This window comes from Kazachstania africana, chromosome 10, assembly GCF_000304475.1.
Source record: "Kazachstania africana CBS 2517 chromosome 10, complete genome".
In the NCBI taxonomy this organism is placed as follows: domain Eukaryota; kingdom Fungi; phylum Ascomycota; class Saccharomycetes; order Saccharomycetales; family Saccharomycetaceae; genus Kazachstania; species Kazachstania africana.
In genome coordinates, this window is record NC_018949.1 from 555,198 (window position 1) to 573,614 (window position 18,417).

The 18,417-nt window shown below is 37.3% G+C and overlaps 8 protein-coding genes across 8 annotated transcripts; 3 read left to right on the forward strand and 5 right to left on the reverse strand.

Moving 5' to 3' along the window:
- Nucleotides 1-36: 36 nt before the first annotated feature.
- Nucleotides 37-837, reverse strand: PRE4 (proteasome core particle subunit beta 7; the record flags this gene model as incomplete). Its single annotated transcript, XM_003959442.1, has 1 exon — nt 37-837. The coding sequence occupies one exon, from the start codon at nt 835-837 to the stop codon at nt 37-39; it is 801 nt and encodes a 266-aa protein (XP_003959491.1).
- Nucleotides 838-1,043: 206 nt separating this feature from the next.
- ZIP2 (Zip2p) lies at nt 1,044-3,101 on the reverse strand (the record flags this gene model as incomplete). The annotated part of the gene is made up of 1 exon (XM_003959443.1): nt 1,044-3,101. One exon carries the CDS (start codon nt 3,099-3,101, stop codon nt 1,044-1,046), a length of 2,058 nt encoding a protein of 685 aa, XP_003959492.1.
- Nucleotides 3,102-3,303: 202 nt separating this feature from the next.
- On the reverse strand, nt 3,304-4,047 carry RMR1 (Rmr1p; the record flags this gene model as incomplete). The annotated part of the gene is made up of 1 exon (XM_003959444.1): nt 3,304-4,047. The coding sequence occupies one exon, from the start codon at nt 4,045-4,047 to the stop codon at nt 3,304-3,306; it is 744 nt and encodes a 247-aa protein (XP_003959493.1).
- Nucleotides 4,048-4,402: 355 nt separating this feature from the next.
- HFM1 (DNA helicase) lies at nt 4,403-8,059 on the forward strand (the record flags this gene model as incomplete). The annotated part of the gene is made up of 2 exons (XM_003959445.1): nt 4,403-4,445; nt 4,524-8,059. The coding sequence occupies 2 exons, from the start codon at nt 4,403-4,405 to the stop codon at nt 8,057-8,059; spliced, it is 3,579 nt and encodes a 1,192-aa protein (XP_003959494.1).
- A 284-nt stretch (nt 8,060-8,343) lies between these two features.
- Nucleotides 8,344-10,110, forward strand: RTG2 (Rtg2p; the record flags this gene model as incomplete). Its single annotated transcript, XM_003959446.1, has 1 exon — nt 8,344-10,110. The coding sequence occupies one exon, from the start codon at nt 8,344-8,346 to the stop codon at nt 10,108-10,110; it is 1,767 nt and encodes a 588-aa protein (XP_003959495.1).
- Nucleotides 10,111-10,311: 201 nt separating this feature from the next.
- Nucleotides 10,312-11,772, reverse strand: HXK2 (hexokinase 2; the record flags this gene model as incomplete). Its single annotated transcript, XM_003959447.1, has 1 exon — nt 10,312-11,772. The coding sequence occupies one exon, from the start codon at nt 11,770-11,772 to the stop codon at nt 10,312-10,314; it is 1,461 nt and encodes a 486-aa protein (XP_003959496.1).
- An 887-nt stretch (nt 11,773-12,659) lies between these two features.
- Nucleotides 12,660-13,619, reverse strand: FZF1 (Fzf1p; the record flags this gene model as incomplete). The annotated part of the gene is made up of 1 exon (XM_003959448.1): nt 12,660-13,619. The coding sequence occupies one exon, from the start codon at nt 13,617-13,619 to the stop codon at nt 12,660-12,662; it is 960 nt and encodes a 319-aa protein (XP_003959497.1).
- Nucleotides 13,620-16,416: 2,797 nt separating this feature from the next.
- KAFR0J02990 (uncharacterized protein) lies at nt 16,417-17,832 on the forward strand (the record flags this gene model as incomplete). Its single annotated transcript, XM_003959449.1, has 1 exon — nt 16,417-17,832. The coding sequence occupies one exon, from the start codon at nt 16,417-16,419 to the stop codon at nt 17,830-17,832; it is 1,416 nt and encodes a 471-aa protein (XP_003959498.1).
- Between the last annotated feature and the right edge of the window lie 585 nt (nt 17,833-18,417).

Consider the following 18,417-nt stretch of genomic DNA (forward strand, 5'->3'; position numbering starts at 1 on the left):
TAAAGTATATATTTACATACACTAATAAGAGCTAATCTATACTTTTTGTGTTCCGTAACCTCTGATATCCCTTGCAAACTCCCAGGACATGTTTTCCACTTCTAAATTCTTTTTCATAATGAGGCCTTGATCCTTATCTAGGATGGCCAAGGAGAACTTTCTGGAAGAACGTGCATCTCTGTAGTAGAGTACTTTCAATGATTCTAAAATAGTCTTTTCCGCTGTCTCTAAAGTGGTCTTTTCGACGTCAGAATCGTGGTCAATTACACGTCTTAATAGTGGAACGGCTAAATGGGCACCAAAACCTGTTGCTAAAGTTGGAGAAGAATATGTTACACCTAGTAAATTCACGTATCTTAAGAAAGGCTTACCGTCGTCTTCTAGACCTGCCACAATCAAAGCATTCCATAATGGGTCCATCTTCGACCTACGGTTGTACATGACGTTAGCTAAATATTCAAAAACATAACTTGGCTGTAGACATTCATTACTGTCAGCTGAAGAGTTATCATAGTTATTTTCAATTTCTAGTTCATCTAAAAGTTCTTCAATGTGTTGCATATCAGAAATGTCCCCGGATATACCTACTACTGTATTTTGGCCCACAGGTATCAACCTTTCAATATCAGTGAAACGTAACAAAGACCCATAGGCACCGAGATTGTCAGCAGCAATTATAACACCATTGTTATATTTCATAGCTATGACCGATGTACCAGTGACTATAGGTTGTTGTGTATTCATTGAAGGATATGGAGATGCTTCGGCAATACTAGTGTTATATTTCCCGTAAGTTTCATCCGAAGGTCTGCCCCAGCTAAATGGATCGTGATTCATAATGTAATGTGTATATGTTTCTCAATTGATGGAATGATATATAACCGTTTTCAATGGTATCCAGTTCTAACTTCTTCAATTGCGTTGTTGTTAAAGGGTGGCAAATTTTTCTTCACTAGTAATGCTTTAAGAGTTTTATTGCGAAAAATAATAATAACGACGGTGACAGGGTGACCGGGTAAATGACAGCGGGAAGAATGACTGCGTCACCAATTCAAATGGATGAGTGTTGACAGCCTGGTAAGTTGTGAAGGTGTCAAATAGTCATTCAGGTCACAAGAGTTTGCAATAATGTGCTTCAATATCTGTGGAATGTCGTACTTTTTCAGTAGCCGCTTAACTAGTAGGATGTTAAGGCCAATGTCACATAATATCTGCTCTTCTACGGTAATACTTTCAAAGCTCTCATCCTCATCAAACATTTCAGCAAACCTGACAACTAGCATGGTTATCCAGTTTAGTAGAGCTATATTGTTTCCAGTCGGTACGAAATGAACTTCGAATTGTGGGAAGTTCAAAAAAAATCGAAGTCTCCAAAACACTTCCTGGTCTACAGTCTCTAGAAGTTCTGAATATTCAACAAGTATTATGATTGTTTTGAAATTTTTCAAAAGACTTTGTAATTGGTTTTCATAGTATAGCTTGCCCCCGTTGGAAAGTTGGAAAAAGTTGGACAATCTAATTCTAAAGACACAAGTCTGATAATTCATGATAAAATCACAATCGAAGTCTAGTGATCTTTCCAAGATCTGAATATTTTCATTTTCGGAAAGTAGCAACTGTAATAGTTTATAATTAACCTCTAACTTATCCGAGTTAAGGATGAAATATCTGTTTTCCATATTAACCCTCAATCGAGGTGCTTCCAATTTGAATGATGATGTATCACACCCATGATTATCTCTAATTTGTGTTGGTTTAGGGGATTCCTGTCTTTTCGAAATCCCGCTTGCCAATAAATTAGCAGAGGTATTATCTCTTGTAGAAATATACTTTCTTCTCTTCCTCTGAAAATCTAACGTAGATCGCAGGTCATCATCAATAAATGATCTTTTTTGAACAGCTAAGGACATACTAATTTGTTCAGTTGTTGTTACATTGGGAGAACTGTTGGTGTCATTAAACTCAGTCTCGGGCAACAGCTCGCCAGCTTGAAGGGAGCGTTCAACTTCTGTAATACCCAGCCTCAAGTTTCCAAATTTTTTTTTATCTAAATCAATTAAATCCAAGGTACTTGAAACTAAATATGGAAATACCAATTTCTTATTTCTGATATTGAACTCAACACAAGAAATGCTATCATGTTTATATAAGAAACCGAAAACATTTTGAGATTTTAAATTCTTAAATGGATTCCAGTCTAATGATTTTAAAAGCATCTTATCCAGATGCCAACTCTGGCGAACTCGACTCTTAAACGGTAAGTCATGTTTTATGCTACTTTCACCCACAGAAAGTTTATAAAATTCTAATTTACTCACATTAATGTCGAACAGATTATTGTAGATCGATTCGCTAATGGTTTCTAAGTTTTTATTAGGATCACTGTAGTCATTGTAGTGCCAGTGCCTGAATTCAAACTTTCGACCTACATTAGACCCACGTTTAACACATATAAGGTCTAATCCAAACTTAGAAAATGACCTGGTTTCTATGAGCTTGAACTGGACAAGGGAATAATTCCTGTTCTGGAACTGTACACTCTTCGATATCCTCTCATCCAAAAGATTGTTCAACTTCTCGTCTAGATTTGATTCTTTTAAAGGAAATCTAACTTTGTGTGATATACCTCGGTCTTTTTTAGTCAGTAAATCATTAAGATGAAACTTCCCATAGCTATCTAGTTTAATCGTAGGTTTATCTGTGATGAAATCGGCCAAGCGAAATGAAAGATTCTTTTTAATATTTAGCAGATCTTTACAATCTTTACTCAGTTTCACTTTTTCCTTTAGTTCAATTGCTGGCAAAGTATTGTTCTCCTCATAAGCTGAATACCAGACCTTATATTGTATTATCCTTCTTCTAAAACTTGATGTATTACTAAAAGCCACGACATCCATCATAAAGTTTTGAAAATTGTTACTTTGCACAGGCAACGACTCAACCACAACATCCTGCCAATTCTGTTGTCTAGATACCTTAGCCAACAACTTTTGTGCTTTTCTATTCAAACTGAGCTTTTCCTTAATACATTTGCCATCTACATAGCCGCCCATGGGATCTGACACTTCCACTCCCTCCATTTGCCACAATTCAAAGCTCATAGTGGCCGAACTCTCGAACTACACACCAGGACACGTTTTGAAGTTGGTGTATCCTTTGATAGTACCTTCTTTTCCGTCACTTCTTAAGGATAATAAATCAAGCTTTTGATTTTCCATGACTTACCGCTTTATATTTGATTAACTCATATAAACCATAATACACAAGTATTTAACTATATATTGAGGAGTAAACCTCCAGTCCCTATTTTCCAGCTACGTCTATTTCTAGTATTTCATCGTCACTTTCAGAATCGATATTACTGATTTTTGATTCTGTGTTCTTGGCCTTAGCGTGCTCGTTTTCATCCAATTCCATCACAATTACTTCTGACGCCGTATCATCTAATATGACGGGGTTGTCCTCATTATTAGAGAAAGGTTTAATATTACTGAGTGTGGCCGAACTCTCAGTGAGCTCTACAAGAGCATTATAACGCGATACAAATCTTGGCTTTAAAGTAATCGTTGCCTCCAGGCATTCTGGCAGCTCCATTTCATGATTATTCTCTGATCTTTCCTTTAAGATCTTGAAAATTGTCTGGATATCAGCAAAAGAAATTTGATTATTGTAAATATTGTCTTCATTGATGGTTATGTCCAGCACAGGGATATCCAATAGTATCTCTTTACTGTTAAACATCAATTTGTTGTAGTGTCTCTCTAAAAAAGAACGAATTTGTGACATTAGCGTATTACATGGTGTATTAGAAAGCTTGGGGTCTTCTAGCATTACTGTGTACCCTTCGTCCTCATTACTACCCTCTTTTTCATACTTAAACAACAGGAAACTATCATCTTTATAGTGCACCAGTATCTTTGAGGTGACTTCCATCAATAATGAAGAAGCTGCATCTCTGATAGCGTCATCATCCACAGCTTCTTCATCAAACGTCTCCTCATATCCGAGTAAATCCTCTTCATCAGTATCCTCCTCCACCTGGCCCATAGTGCCTTCATCCTCACTCTCCGTCAGTGAAATCTCCAAGTCCTTCGCCAAAGTCTCCGTAGTTTGACCAGAATGGCCTTCTTCACTGGCACTCATCGTATCAGAATTAATATATTCGGCTTTGTGGAAGTTCTGTTTATATATGTTGCTTTATACCTTCAGGTCTTTATTTTTCGGTGTTATAAAGAAAACCCTATTTGAAACTTTTTGATATTGTTTAGACCACTTTTACACTAGTTCAAATAAGAGAGCTCAACAAAAGAACCTGCGTTAAATAGATTTCTACGAGTGGATAAGAGATCTTGTACACTCTTCTGATTTTGAACATTGAATCTTATTCTCCCTTTGTCGTAACATGGGGACTAAGTTTGATGCCCTCGGCGGCTCCGGGTTTGAAAGTATTTATACAAGATAGCTTCACACCTTTCTATATTATGAGATATATGTGCAATTAACTGACTATGGGATTACTTAAGGGCATGGAAAACGACCACAAAGGAAAAAGTCGAAAAGAAACGATCAAGACAAGCCTTTCAAGATAAGTCTTTCTCATAACCCTTTGCTAGATGACGAATACGGTAGTGATGAATCCTATTCTACCAATACAGACACCTTTTTAAATAGATCTAACTGTTCTGACGATTTTTCTATCGATCAAGATGATACACAGATAAGTCATGATGTACAATTCAAGAACGACGATTTTATCAATAATAATAGCAAGAGGAGACTTACAATAAAAAAAAAACACGAGTTAACCCCTACCTCGGTATTACCAGATTCCTCTCAGAACATTTTCCAATTTACCCATTTCAATAGAATGCAATCTGAATCATTTAAACACATCTACGAATGCGATAATAATTGTGTAATTTCGTCTCCTACGGGATCAGGAAAGACAGTGCTATTTGAATTAGCCATATTACAGCTACTAAGAATACCACAGGTCATAATAGAGAACTTGAAAATCCTTTATATTGCACCAACAAAGTCTTTGTGCTCTGAAATTTTCAATAAATGGAATAATAAATTCATAAACTTCTCTGTTGGGATGCTGACGAGTGACACCTCTTTTCTTGAAACTGACAAAGTTAAAAAATCAAATATTATAATAACAACGCCTGAAAAATGGGATCTAATGACTAGAAAATGGAAAGATTATAGTCGATTATTCGAATTGTTCAAACTAATCTTAATTGATGAGATTCATATCTTAGGTGAAAATCGTGGGGCTACATTGGAAGTTGTCATAACTCGAATGAGTCGAATGTGTCGAAATATAAGGATAATTGCAGTCAGCGCGACTATACCAAACAGTGAAGACATTGGAAAATGGTTAAATTCTCCAAAGGCGTCTTCTTTGGTGTTGAAATTTGACGATTCTTATAGGCAAGTACAACTTAAAAAATACGTATGTGGATATACACTTAACTGTAAGAATGATTTCCAAAAAGACGTACTTTATAACTCGAAATTAATGGATATCATAGAAAAATATGGCAGAGACAAACCAATTTTGGTTTTTTGTCCCACAAGAGCTTCAACAATTTCAACCTCTAAGTATCTATCCCAAAATTCGCCTGTTTATGGTACGAAGGGTTCATATTCAAGATATGACGATAAGCTACTCAACGATTGTACGTCCAAGGGAATTGCCTTCCACAATGCAGGATTGTCTCTAAAAGATAGAACTTTAGTGGAGAATGAATTTATAAATGGTAAAATCAAAATTCTGTGTTCAACCTCTACACTGGCGATAGGAGTTAATTTGCCTGCATATCTAGTCATAATTAAGGGCACACGCATGTGGAATATTTCAGAAACTAAGGAATACTCAAATTTAGAAATTTTACAGATGGTCGGAAGAGCAGGTAGACCTCAGTTTGAAAATGAAGGTTGCGCTGTTATTATGACAGATTTTAATATGAAATCAATTTATGAAAATCTAGTGAGTGGTAACGATATACTAGAGAGCAAATTGCACCTAAATCTCATTGAGCATCTTTGTTCTGAGATATCCTTGGGGACAGTTTCCACGACAGCAAATGCCATAGCTTGGTTGAAAAGCACATTTTTCTACGTTAGGTTCATGAAAAATAGATCTTCTTATTATCAGTTGAATAGATTTCTGAAACGTGGAGAAGATGCTGAAGCCCAATTAACTTTGTTTTGTCAATCGTTGCTTGACAATCTTTTAAAAGAACAGTTGATTGAATACAATGAGGCATCATTCAGATGTACTTCATATGGTCATGCTATGGTGCGACATTACATATCATTCGAGACAATGAAAACATTTCTTCATGCCACAGACTATCTAGGCGTAGAAGATGTTCTAAAGTTGTTAGTTACGTCGAAAGAATTTGAGGATATAAGAATAAGACAAAACGAAAGGAAATTATATAAAGAGATAAATTTATCGCCTTTGATACGATACCCATATTTTACGCAGAATAAACAAAGTCAGATCATTGACAAAACTAGTCAAAAAGTTTCATTAATAATTCAATATGAGTTGGGAGGATTAGAGTTTCCATCATTCGATTGGGCATATAAGTTACATCAAACTTTGGTTCAAGACAAAATGCGGACGTTTAAACATTGCTATAGGTTGCTAAAATGTTTAACTGATATGTTTATTGAAAGAAAAGATGGCCCATCCTTAGAAAGTACACTGTATTTATTAAGAAGCGTAAATGGTAATTGCTGGGAAGACTCGGCAGCTGTTCTAAGACAACTAAAAACTATTGGCCTTGTGTCAGTGAGAAAGCTTTTGAATCATGGAGTTACAACTCTTGAAGATTTGGGAAACTTGATGGAAAATCAAATTGAGTATTATCTAGGTTTAAACACAGGTGCAGGAAACAAGATAAAAAAAGATGTTTCCTTACTGCCTTTACTAAATATTAGAGGGAAGTTAGATTACTGTTCAATCACCACAGAGAACAGTTTGGACATTACTTTTAAAGTTGAAGTTAGTGCCTCCTTCAAGTCATCGATATGGCATGGAAACCACTTATCACTACACATCATAATCTTCAGTGATAGCGGGCTGTTAATAGACTTTAGGAGAATCCAACTTTCTCAGTTAGAATACCCAAGATCCTTTAAGATTAACTGTGTTATGAAGTCCAAAACGGATAAACTAAAGTTTGCAGTCCACTGTCAAGAAGTAGCAGGCATAGGAAAAGAGTTTACGTTTACAGTAACTGATCTTCCAACAAACTATGCCTCTATACTTTCAAATAGTGCAGATAATATGACTTCTGCAAACCGCTTCTCAACTGTAGACACTTTTGGAAGTGAAAGTGATAATTTATCACTCAGCTCTGACGATATCATATTTACTTATCTAGCAGAAAAAAAGGCGGAGGAGCGCGACATTTCAGGGAAGAATGTTAGTTCTCCAAAACTTTCGACAGGACGAAAATTGATGGAAAATGGGAACTATCAGTGTAACCATACGTGTAAAGATCGAAAAAGATGTAGACACCTCTGCTGTAAAGAAGGAATTCCGAAAGAATCTATAAAGTTGAGAAAAAATGCTGCGATTACTGGTAAATCTAAGAATTTATCAGAACATGATGCCTTGCATAGACAGTCCCCAATCTATCGAAGTGGACACGAGGCTGTAAAGTTGTCCAATAAAAGGCTTCCTGGCACTAGAGCGGAAGAATGGCATGAAGATCTTGGTGAGCGTGATAATGATGTCGCAACTGTTCAATCCCAGTTATTATCCGAGAATGGTAACCATAACCATGATACTGTGGCATATGACAACCTGTATTCTGCACATGCGAATATAGAAGAGGTAGTCATATCATCGAGCAGTAATATTAGTGATAACCCATTCCTAGAAGGAGGGAAAGTACAACAAGAGCGCCCTGTGAACTCAAAGAAGGAAAATGTTGAAATGCTGTCTGAATTGGTCTCCGACTACGCCAATGCCGATACCATCAGTGACAGTGACGCCGATTTTGACTTCCTAGGATCCAATGTGGATATTTGCTAGCACCACTACCTATATATTGATATTATATATATATATTACTTAACTATCTTGTATTACCGGCATTCTGTATATCTCTTATCACTACGCCGTTTAATATGATGTCCGTTATCGCTAAAAGATCCTTCGGAAATTGAAGAATAGTAAGTTCTTCGATTTTCTACGATTGATGGAAATCAAGAAACCGCTGATACATTGAAAAGAAGTGGTTATTATACTTCATCTTATTTTGTCTCAGTTGATTTGAAAGCCTTTGCCAAACACTTTGTTCTCGAAGCTGTAATTCAATGTCTGCCATATCTGATAACGATACTGAAACCGAAGTTGTGTCGAGAAACTTGTGCGGCGTAGTTGATATCGGCAGTAATGGTATAAGATTCAGCATCTCTTCGAAAGCTGCTCATCATGCAAGAATTATGCCATGTGTGTTTAAGGATAGAGTGGGAATCCCCCTATACGACCTTCAATATTCCATTGAAAATCAAGAACAAGTTCCAATCCCAGCTGATATCATCGATGAAGTTTGCGCTGCAATGAAAAGGTTCAGGTTAATTTGTGAGGATTTTGGGGTCCCTGAAACCAGTGTGCGTGTGATTGGTACTGAAGCTATTAGAAACGCTATAAACGTAGAAGAATTTGTCAGAGCCATATACAGAAGTACAGGGTGGAATGTGGAAGTTCTTTCTGCTGAAGATGAAGTTAGAACAGGTGTATACGGTGTTGTATCTTCTTTTAATATCGTAAGTGGATTGTACTTTGATCTTGGTAGTGGTACATGCAAGATTTCTTGGATTCAGTGTTCTGATGGTGAAATATTGCAATCCTCAACTCCTTTGACGCTACCGTACGGATCTAGTTCACTTACTAGAAGGATGAAAACAGAGGATAGTAAAAAACTGTTTTTTGAAATAAAGGAAGCTTGCCATGATCTGTTAACAAAGATAAAGATACCAGAAAGCCTAATCAGCTATGCAGAGGAAAATGGTGGTTTTGATCTTATGACTAGAGGTGGTGGTATTAGAAGTATGGGCCACCTGCTATTGGCCCAGACTCCTGATTACCCAATTCAAACGATTGTCAATGGGTTAGCTTATCCATATGATGAATTTTCTGGTATGTGTGATTATCTATTTGTTAAAGGCAGGATTCCAGATACTCAAGGAACTAAAATTTTTAAGCTATCTGATAAACGGGCCAAACAATTACCTGCTGTAGGATTGCTCATGTCGGCTGTTTTTGATGCCTTGCCAAAGCTTAATACAATATATTTCAGTGAGGGTGGTGTCAGAGAAGGTTCTTTATATTCGATTCTACCTAGGGAAGTCCGAGCAGAAGATCCACTGTTAATGGCCTCTAGACCATATGCTCCTTTATTAGCATCCAGATATCTAGCTCTACTGGAGACAGCAATACCTGATGATGACATTCCAGAGATCGTACGTAGCAGAATTGCTCCTGCTCTCTGTAACCTTGCCTTTGTCCACGCATCCTATCCAAAAGAATTACAACCAACTGCAGCACTACATGTTGCAACAAGAGGTATAATAGCGGGATGTCATGGCTTATCACATAGGGCAAGAGCATTGATAGGTATAGCCTTATGTTGTAGGTGGGGTGGAAATATTCCAGATTTGGAAGAGAAGTACATGCGTAATTTAGAGGCCCTTGTGCTGCGCCATAGCTCTAAAGTGGAAGCCAAGAGGATAGTTTGGTGGACAAAATACATTGGTACAATAATGTATGTTATCTGTGGTGTACATCCTGGTGGAAATATCAGAGAAAATGTTTTCGATTTTGTTGTTTCAAATAGAAAAGAGGAAGCACTAAATATCAGCAGTTTAACCATCAAGAACGAACACGAGAACGGCAATGAAAATATTACTAAACACAAGCCTCGCGAAATTGAAGTTTATGTACGAATAAGCAAAGATGAACTGAAAACAAGTGCTAGTGTCCGTGCAAGAATTATTCAGCTACAGAAGAAAGTTAGGAAGCTGTCTAAGGGAAATTTTGAGAGAGTAAAAATTGGCGTCAAGTTTTACGAAGAGTACTGACATCTCAAACCAGCATTTTACATAAATAACAATGAATAGAAAAGATATACATTTCTTATAAAGGGAAACGAATACTTGTAATTACTATATCATAACTTTATCAGGTTTAATAAGTAGAAATATATAAAAAAAAATATAATTAACAATCATAAAAACATAATAAATTTAAAATTTGCAAAGCAATTTTTCATCAGTTAAGCTTTAGGCACCAATGACACCGACAGACTTACCAGCAGCTAATCTCTTTTGAGCTAAAGCAGCAATAATAGCAGCACCAGCACCAGAACCATCTTCAGCAGCATGCAACTTGATTGGGTAGGAAGCTGGTGACCCTGGGGTCCAACCGTAAATGTCTCTTAAAGCTTGGGCAGCCTTTTCTTGGAAGCCTGGGTATCTGTTGAAAACAGAACCATCACAAGCGATACTACCAGAAGCGTAGTTTCTCTTTTGACAGATAGCAGCAATACCACAGACGGACAATCTAGCAGCTCTGGTACCAATCAATTCACATAAATGTCTAATCAACTTACGTTCTGGAACGGAGGTGGAGATACCTAAATCTGTTTGTAATAATTCATCAGTGTCTTCTAAGTTTTCGAATGGATCTTCTTCAATTCTAGATGGATAAGAGGTATCCATGACGTATGCTTGCTTTAATTTAGAGATATCTTGGTTTTGGAAAATTAATCCTTTACCGTGTAATTCAAGTAAAGCTAAACGTAGTAATTCACCTAAGTAATAACCGGAAGTCATCTTTTCGAAAGCTTGTTGACCTGGTCTTGGAGATTCCTCATCAATGACAAGATCGAACTTATTTCTTGGTAAAACAACATGCTCATTGTCGAAAGAACCATATTCACAGTTGATTGCCATTGGAGAGTCATTTGGAATATCATCAGCTAATCTACCTTGTAACTTTTCAATGTCAGAAACGACATCGTAGTAGGCACCGTTAACACCAGTGCCGAAGATAACACCCATCTTAGTGTCAGCATCAGTGTATAAGGAAGCGACCAAAGTACCGGTAGTATCGTTAATTAAAGCAACAACATCAATTGGGATGTTTCTCTTAGCGATTTGTTCTTGTAATAATGGAACGACATCGTGGCCTTCGACGTTTGGAATGTCGAAACCTTTAGTCCATCTTTGTAAAACACCTTGGTTGATTTTATCTTGAGAAGCTGGGAAAGAGAAAGTGAAACCTAATGGTAGTGGCTTGTCAACACCTTGTGGGAACTGTTCATCGACAAAAGCCTTCAAAGATTCAGCAATGAAACCGAAGATATCATCACGGTTTTGAGAAGTTCTCATTTCTTCTGGAATTTTGTACTTGGATTGAGTGGAATCGAAAGTACGGTCACCACCTAATTTGATTAAGACAACTCTTAAATTGGTACCACCTAAATCAATGGCCAAGAAATCACCGGATTCAGTACCAGTTGGGTATTCCATAACCCAACCTGGAATCATTGGAATGTTACCACCCTTCTTAGATAGACCTTTATCTAATTCAGTGATGAAGTGCTTGGTAATTTCTTGTAATTTTTCGTTAGAAACACTGAATAAGTTTTCTAATTCGTGAATTTCATCTAATAGATTTTGTGGGACATCAGCCATAGAACCTTTTCTAGCAGGTGGCTTTTTTGGACCTAAGTGAACCATTTTTGTAGTGGATATATATAAATTGAACTATTTACAGTACTATAATAACGAATAAGATACAAGCAATTGAAATGTCTCCAAGCAAAAAAAGCTACCAACAAGAATCAAGGTTCCTTTATATATCAAAGAATATTTTAACCGTCGTGAAGTTTACCTTGACAAAAATCGCGAATAATGGCGTGCATATACGGTATCTTGTCCGGACGACGAGGACGAGGTCGTCGTCCGCTTCGTGTAACATATTCATGCTGGACTTCTCCCTTCAACTCTTAGCCATCCTAAAGCAACCTTTCACCAAAAATGAAAGAAACTCATCGAATACTCTATCTGTTTCTGTCCGGACGGCGTTCGACGACGAAAGAGAAAAATTTTTCAGTTAAAATTTTTCAATTAATGCGGAGGGGTTTCATGGTCGGTATAAAACAGAAACCAAAAAAAAGGCACCATTTCCTCAGAATAACCCGTGGAGCTATGATGAAATAAGCGGAATAAATATGTTACGATTTGGTATTTCCTGCGGGTGTTCGTCTTATCGAGGCCGGGATAAAGTTACCCGAGAGAAAAACCGTGCGAGAATTTAGGTAATTTCATAGGAAATAAGCAGTTTTTCCGGTTGTTATCTATAGGAATGGGAAATAACATGGGAAGAAATATGCTGAAAAGTTTAGTAACCGACAATTGTGTGTAGTTGAATTTTTTGGCGAAACAATCTGGGGAAACAAGGTGTGAGCAAAGAGGTTGGTTTCTTCTCCAGATTCCTGTATATTTACTGTGTATTTTATCTTCGTAGAGATTTGCAAATCTTTCATACTGCTGTTAATATAAGCCCCAACATTTGTAAAATTAGGCGGGGCAAAATTTCATTTTATTTAATAACTATACAACCTTTACTTAAGCTTTAGTGCATTTTCAAAGGAAGAAATCATTTCTTGTTTAACCGCGAAAGTATTTGGATTTGTGTTGGATAACTCTTGTGGACAATACACGTAAAGATACCCGTATTGCACCAACGAAGAAGGTACGAAGGCGTGGAATTGATCATAATGCTCTAGAAGGTCAAATAGTGAAGTGAAAGGACATAATCCAGAACAAAATTTTTCTTTACATCTTAAATCACTCCATTCCATAACCTCAATATTACCGTCGTCATTGCTTGCAGGGGAATCTACTGACAAGTCGAGTGAATCCGGTGAAGTCTTTGCGCTTAAACTAGTTAATTCACGCAAGGGTGAGTTTAGCATGTTTCCGACATCTTCCTGCCTGTGTTCTAGAACGTGATGTTCCGGTTCATCATGAATTCCATGCGTCAATTTACTAACCAAGTGGTTTTCCAGTAAATGATTAATCAAATCATCTCCTGGCTTCAACACACTGGAACAGTCTTCATATGGGCAATTTAACGGCGCGACTTTAACATCAGCTTGTGGCGCTATGGATGTACAGACATCTAACATGCCTACATCAGTTTCCTCTTTTGTCGGACTCTTCACTTTCGCCTTACTATGCCCCTTCATTTCATGCTTCAAAAGCTCATTAAGCTCTTTGTCTTGCTGTCTTTTGGCACGTTTTTCATGCGTTGCCAAATGTCTGGTCAGTTGCTGATTCGTAATGAATCCCTTCCCACATAACATACACTTTCTAGGTTTTACTTGGGCATGGGTCCACAAGTGTACCCGCAAGTGACATGGTCTCATAAACCTTTTGCCGCAGCCAGGCTCTTCACATACGTATGGTCTTTCGTTTGTATGAGAGCAACGATGCTGTTGTAGTAAACATGGCCTATCGTACTCTTTCCCACATCCTTCGTATTGACACTTGTACTTTTTCAGTTTGCCTCTGGTTTCCATTCTAAATTGTAATAATAAATCTAAGTTGACACCCAGAGCAAATAGACGTGAAACACGCAAGTATTAAATTTGTTTCTTTACTAAAAATCGTTTGGTTTTTCTCTTTTAATAAGCAATTTCTTAAAAGCGGAATAGCGATATTCTCCTAATTTTAAAATTCGAGGGCCGCAAATCATTTAAACCATCATTCAATTAAGTTGGTATGGCGGGAGCAGAATAAACTTCTTAATAAAGGACCAAATGTGCCTGTTATTCACCAGTCGTAGCTGAAGTACAATGCCCAAATCACAAATTATTGAGACTATGAATGCCGCTTACTTTTGGTTAGAATCCTCGGTATTTTCGATTTTGCTCACTTTTTGGGACAGGAAAGTAGGTATTAAATAAACTTATTGTAATGATTTCAAACTAGATTGTTCCATTAAGACATATATCATTTTATGATTTAGTATCATTGCCTTCTGACCAGTATATCAGGTACACTAATGGTGACGAGCTAAAACTTGGGAGCTCCCTAACTTCACTATGCTCTGATTGGTCGTTTGTATAAGGTTACGTCGAGTTAGTTTATATGAGTTTGTCACATCAACAAGCTATATGACATATAATTAATGGGCGGCATGCTATGAAGAGCTCTACACTTAGCTAGGACGTACTACATGTGGACTGTAAGAATCAACAGAAAAGACTACTTTTACTGGAGCGGATGGCACTGTATCATTATATCCAGTCAGCATATCTCCGTCGCATTACTAAATATCCCCTTCCTTCGTTTGAAATAGTATTTCAGCTTGGTTTAGCTATATTTCACTCACATTCGTTTAAAGGAATTTCTCCTTACAGGTGAAGGAAATTTAACTTCTGCTGCGTTGGTTCAAGAAGCTAATAAATATAATGCATATGCTACAAAGAGACATTCAACTTCATATGCCAATGAATGTCCCTGTCAGTAAGAAATCGTTATACCATAGTCAGAGAAATTTTTTATAGGTTCCTATGCATCCAAGCTTCCAATTTCCATGCTCTGCTATATTCTGTGAATATTGTCTGAGATTCAAGAGTAATTACTACTAAAAACGCTGTTTTAATTTCAACCAATTATATTATGTACTATGATGTGCCACTTCGGTATCCTCTTTCTATCGAGTCATCATAATTTTTGTGGGAACCACAGGTATCAACTCATCCTTATACCTACTATACAACTAAAGTCAAGTGCCCCGGCAAACGTGGACTGAATAAAAAAATTTATGCTGAGGTCTTTGATATTTGCACTATATTCGTGGCAAAAATTGGATCATATTAGAAGCTGTGTATGTTTTTCACAGCAAATGGGATTCCAAAGAAAGCTTTTCGGCTATACTAGAGAAAACCAACTGTTGTCAAGAAAAGAAGGAAGTGGTGCAACGTAAATGGCAAAAGACAATATTAGCTATGCAATTTTAGCTTTATCAAATTTTTTTGATTTTAATTAGGTTAGTGCTGCATTATCTTTGTGCCACAATCTGTTTTCTATTTATAACGTGCGATAGCTTCCCTTGCACATCGACTATATGCCATCTTGTATATGATGTTTTTAGCTGAAAACCAGACACTTCTCTTCTATACTACCCGTAATGCTCTCCATTTTTGACGGTCTAATAGTTTAATTTTCCTGAATCCGTTCAATATTATTACTACTACTTTCTATAGGCAGGCTGTAATAAAGTTCAAGAGAGCTATCCCTTATTGGACACAACTAAACCATGAATGCCTCCTTACAAAGGCGTCAGAACACACTTGTTACTGTAGTGAAAAAGGAATGATGTCTCACAATGTTTATGAATTATTAGCATTTCCTTTTGTCTCTCAACAATTTTCACAATGAGGTCGTTCAAGTGGTCCATCTTCAGCTGTAAGGGGCATGCGAGATTATTCTTCATCATATGAGTATGAATGCTAAAAATGGTTGTACCGCATGTGTGCTATTGGTGTTTCTTTTTTTTTTTTTTTTTTTGAGACAATTCGCCTTCATCAACTGTATTAACAGTTTTGTCCCGATATGTCTTGGCGGCATCATGGAATTAAGCGTTCATCTCGTCTAATGAGAGTATTTTTGAGTAGACAAGTGAGAAGGCCCCTTCAGTACTATATTTATCATTAACCCTCTCATTTTTCTAGCCGACCTTGATACAGTCACATCCCAACTATGAACTGCCATTTGTGGTCTGTTTATCCAGTAATGTGATGATTACGGACTGATAAATGTTATCCAAATTCAGGACATTCACATGTGTTGGTAGTTGAAAAAATATGAGTACTGAAAGACTTCTTGTTTACAGCAATTGGACCACCATTACGTATCAATCATCCCATCTTTTTTCTATTTCCGGTTTTAGACGATGTCAAACCGAATTGGCATCATAATAACTCTTTGTATTAGGGAGACACAAATTATACGACATCTTTATGTGAACTGTGAAATTTTAGTGATTCCCATTACCATTATTTTTCATATAACATCACGCCGTCACTAAGAGTGTATACAAGCTTGTCCAAGTTCAATCCTTGGCCTTCAACATCATCCATAGGGTCTCGTTAGCATAATTTCTTTTAATGTTGAGTGTTGTTGTGCAGTTGTGGAAATGTCAGTTCTCATATACCTCTCATGATGTAACTACAACTCGTGTGACAGAATTACTTCAGTATCCCCTCGAAGATTTATTAATCGTACTCTACTACCAGTAGAAAATGGTATTTAAGAAGCAACCATTTTCAAGCTAGTATCATAATTATTGTCAACATCAAGCATCACACAATGCACTTGCTATCCGTGACACTTATCAATAACATTTTTATACTTCTCGCTGCCACCTTCACTACCGTTGTGGCATTCGACATCAATTCTAACACCAATGTTGCAGTTTATTGGGGACAAAACTCCTATGGTAGCCAGACAAACCTAGCAAATTATTGTCAGTCCTCTGACGCGGACATCTTTTTGCTATCCTTCCTCAATAATTTCCCAGATCTAGGTTTGAATTTTGCCAACGCATGTGGTACTACTTTCCCTGGCTCTACTTTGTTACACTGCACACAAATTGCTGCTGATATTAAAACTTGTCAATCACTAGGTAAGAAAGTATTATTATCCCTTGGTGGTGCGGTTGGATCATATGGATTTTCTAGTGAAGCTGAGGCGGAAACATTTGCTGACACTCTGTGGGCCACTTTTGGTGAGGGCTCGGGCGTTTCGAATCGTCCATTCGATGATTCCATTGTTGATGGTTTCGATTTCGACATTGAAAACAACAACCCAACTGGTTATGCAGCTTTGGTTACCAAGTTAAGAACTTTGTTCAAATCCGGTTCCAAAACATACTATATTGGTGCAGCACCACAGTGTGTGTATCCAGATGCCTCTGTGGGCAACTTATTGAGTAATGCTGATGTCGATTTTGCTTTCATCCAATTTTATAATAACTACTGCAATGTTGATAAACAATTTAATTTTGATACCTGGGCTAATTTTGCGAAGACCGTTTCACCTAATAGGGACATAAAACTTTTCGTGGGTTTACCTGGTGGTGCAAGCGCTGCTGGCAGTGGATATATCTCTGACATGAGTGTTATAAGATCAATGGTACAGACAGTCTCGGAGAATGCTAACTTCGGAGGTATATCTCTTTGGGATGCTTCACAAGCATGGTCTAATAAGGTCGATGGCTCTACTTACGTTCATTGGATGAAATCAATTCTAGAGGAATATGCTAGTTCTAGTACTAGCACTACAACTACTTCGAAGACAACTACCTCGAAAACAACTACAACGACACCAACGACACCTACGACTACGTCTAAGACCAGCACCACTACTTCGAAGACAACGACTACTACAACTAGTACCACATCAAAGCCTACAACCTTATCGCCCACAACAACTACTAAGTCATCGTCAACTAAGACCACTACAACCTCTACTTCCACTGCGACATCTGCATTGGAGCAGGCCTGTCACTTAAATGATTTGTACTCACAGGGATTATACAATGGCCAGAGTACATGTTCGACCGGTCAAACAGCCTGTGATTCGGCAGGAAACTATGCCGTTTGTGAAAACGGGTCCTGGACGTCAACTTCCTGTGCTGCTGGCACTACTTGTTTTGCTTACGCTTATAACAATCAAGTATTAACTGGGTGTAATTGGCCCAATCAAAAGCCTAATTGCTCCTAGGCTGTTAAACCAAACTTTTTAAAAGAATTTTGTTCTTTCTTTGATTTTTTCCAAGCAAGACTGATTTTACTATAAATAAGTCAATAGTCGACGGGGGCCTATCTTTTTTCAGTGCAAGTGTTGATATATCTACTACTCGATATAAGCATATAACCCTTTTTAATGTTTTTCTTTTCTTCTATTATTCCTTCAGTCCATGCATGCACCTTTTACATAGAATATGCCCTCCAGATATTTATAGGCGAAAGTGACACGAATGGAGAAACAGAGCAGCAGAAACGTTTAACGTTTAGTGCATGTTCGATGGACTTCTGGGCCTGAAAGGCGTGGATTTGACAACCCAATGTTAGAGATTGCGAGGTATTTGCTGGTTTATAGGTGCTTGTGAATTATATATAGAGTAAAGTAGTACGGTTTTACCTTCTTTTATAAGAATATCTCGTAATATGGTCTATAATATGTGTAGCTTGTCGATGTTTGGATGATTCTGCGTAGGTAGCTTTTCCAGACGTGATATGAGTTTAATTAGTTTGAGTTGTGCGGACTGTTGCAAGCACTGGCACAATAAAACATTAATAGTATATT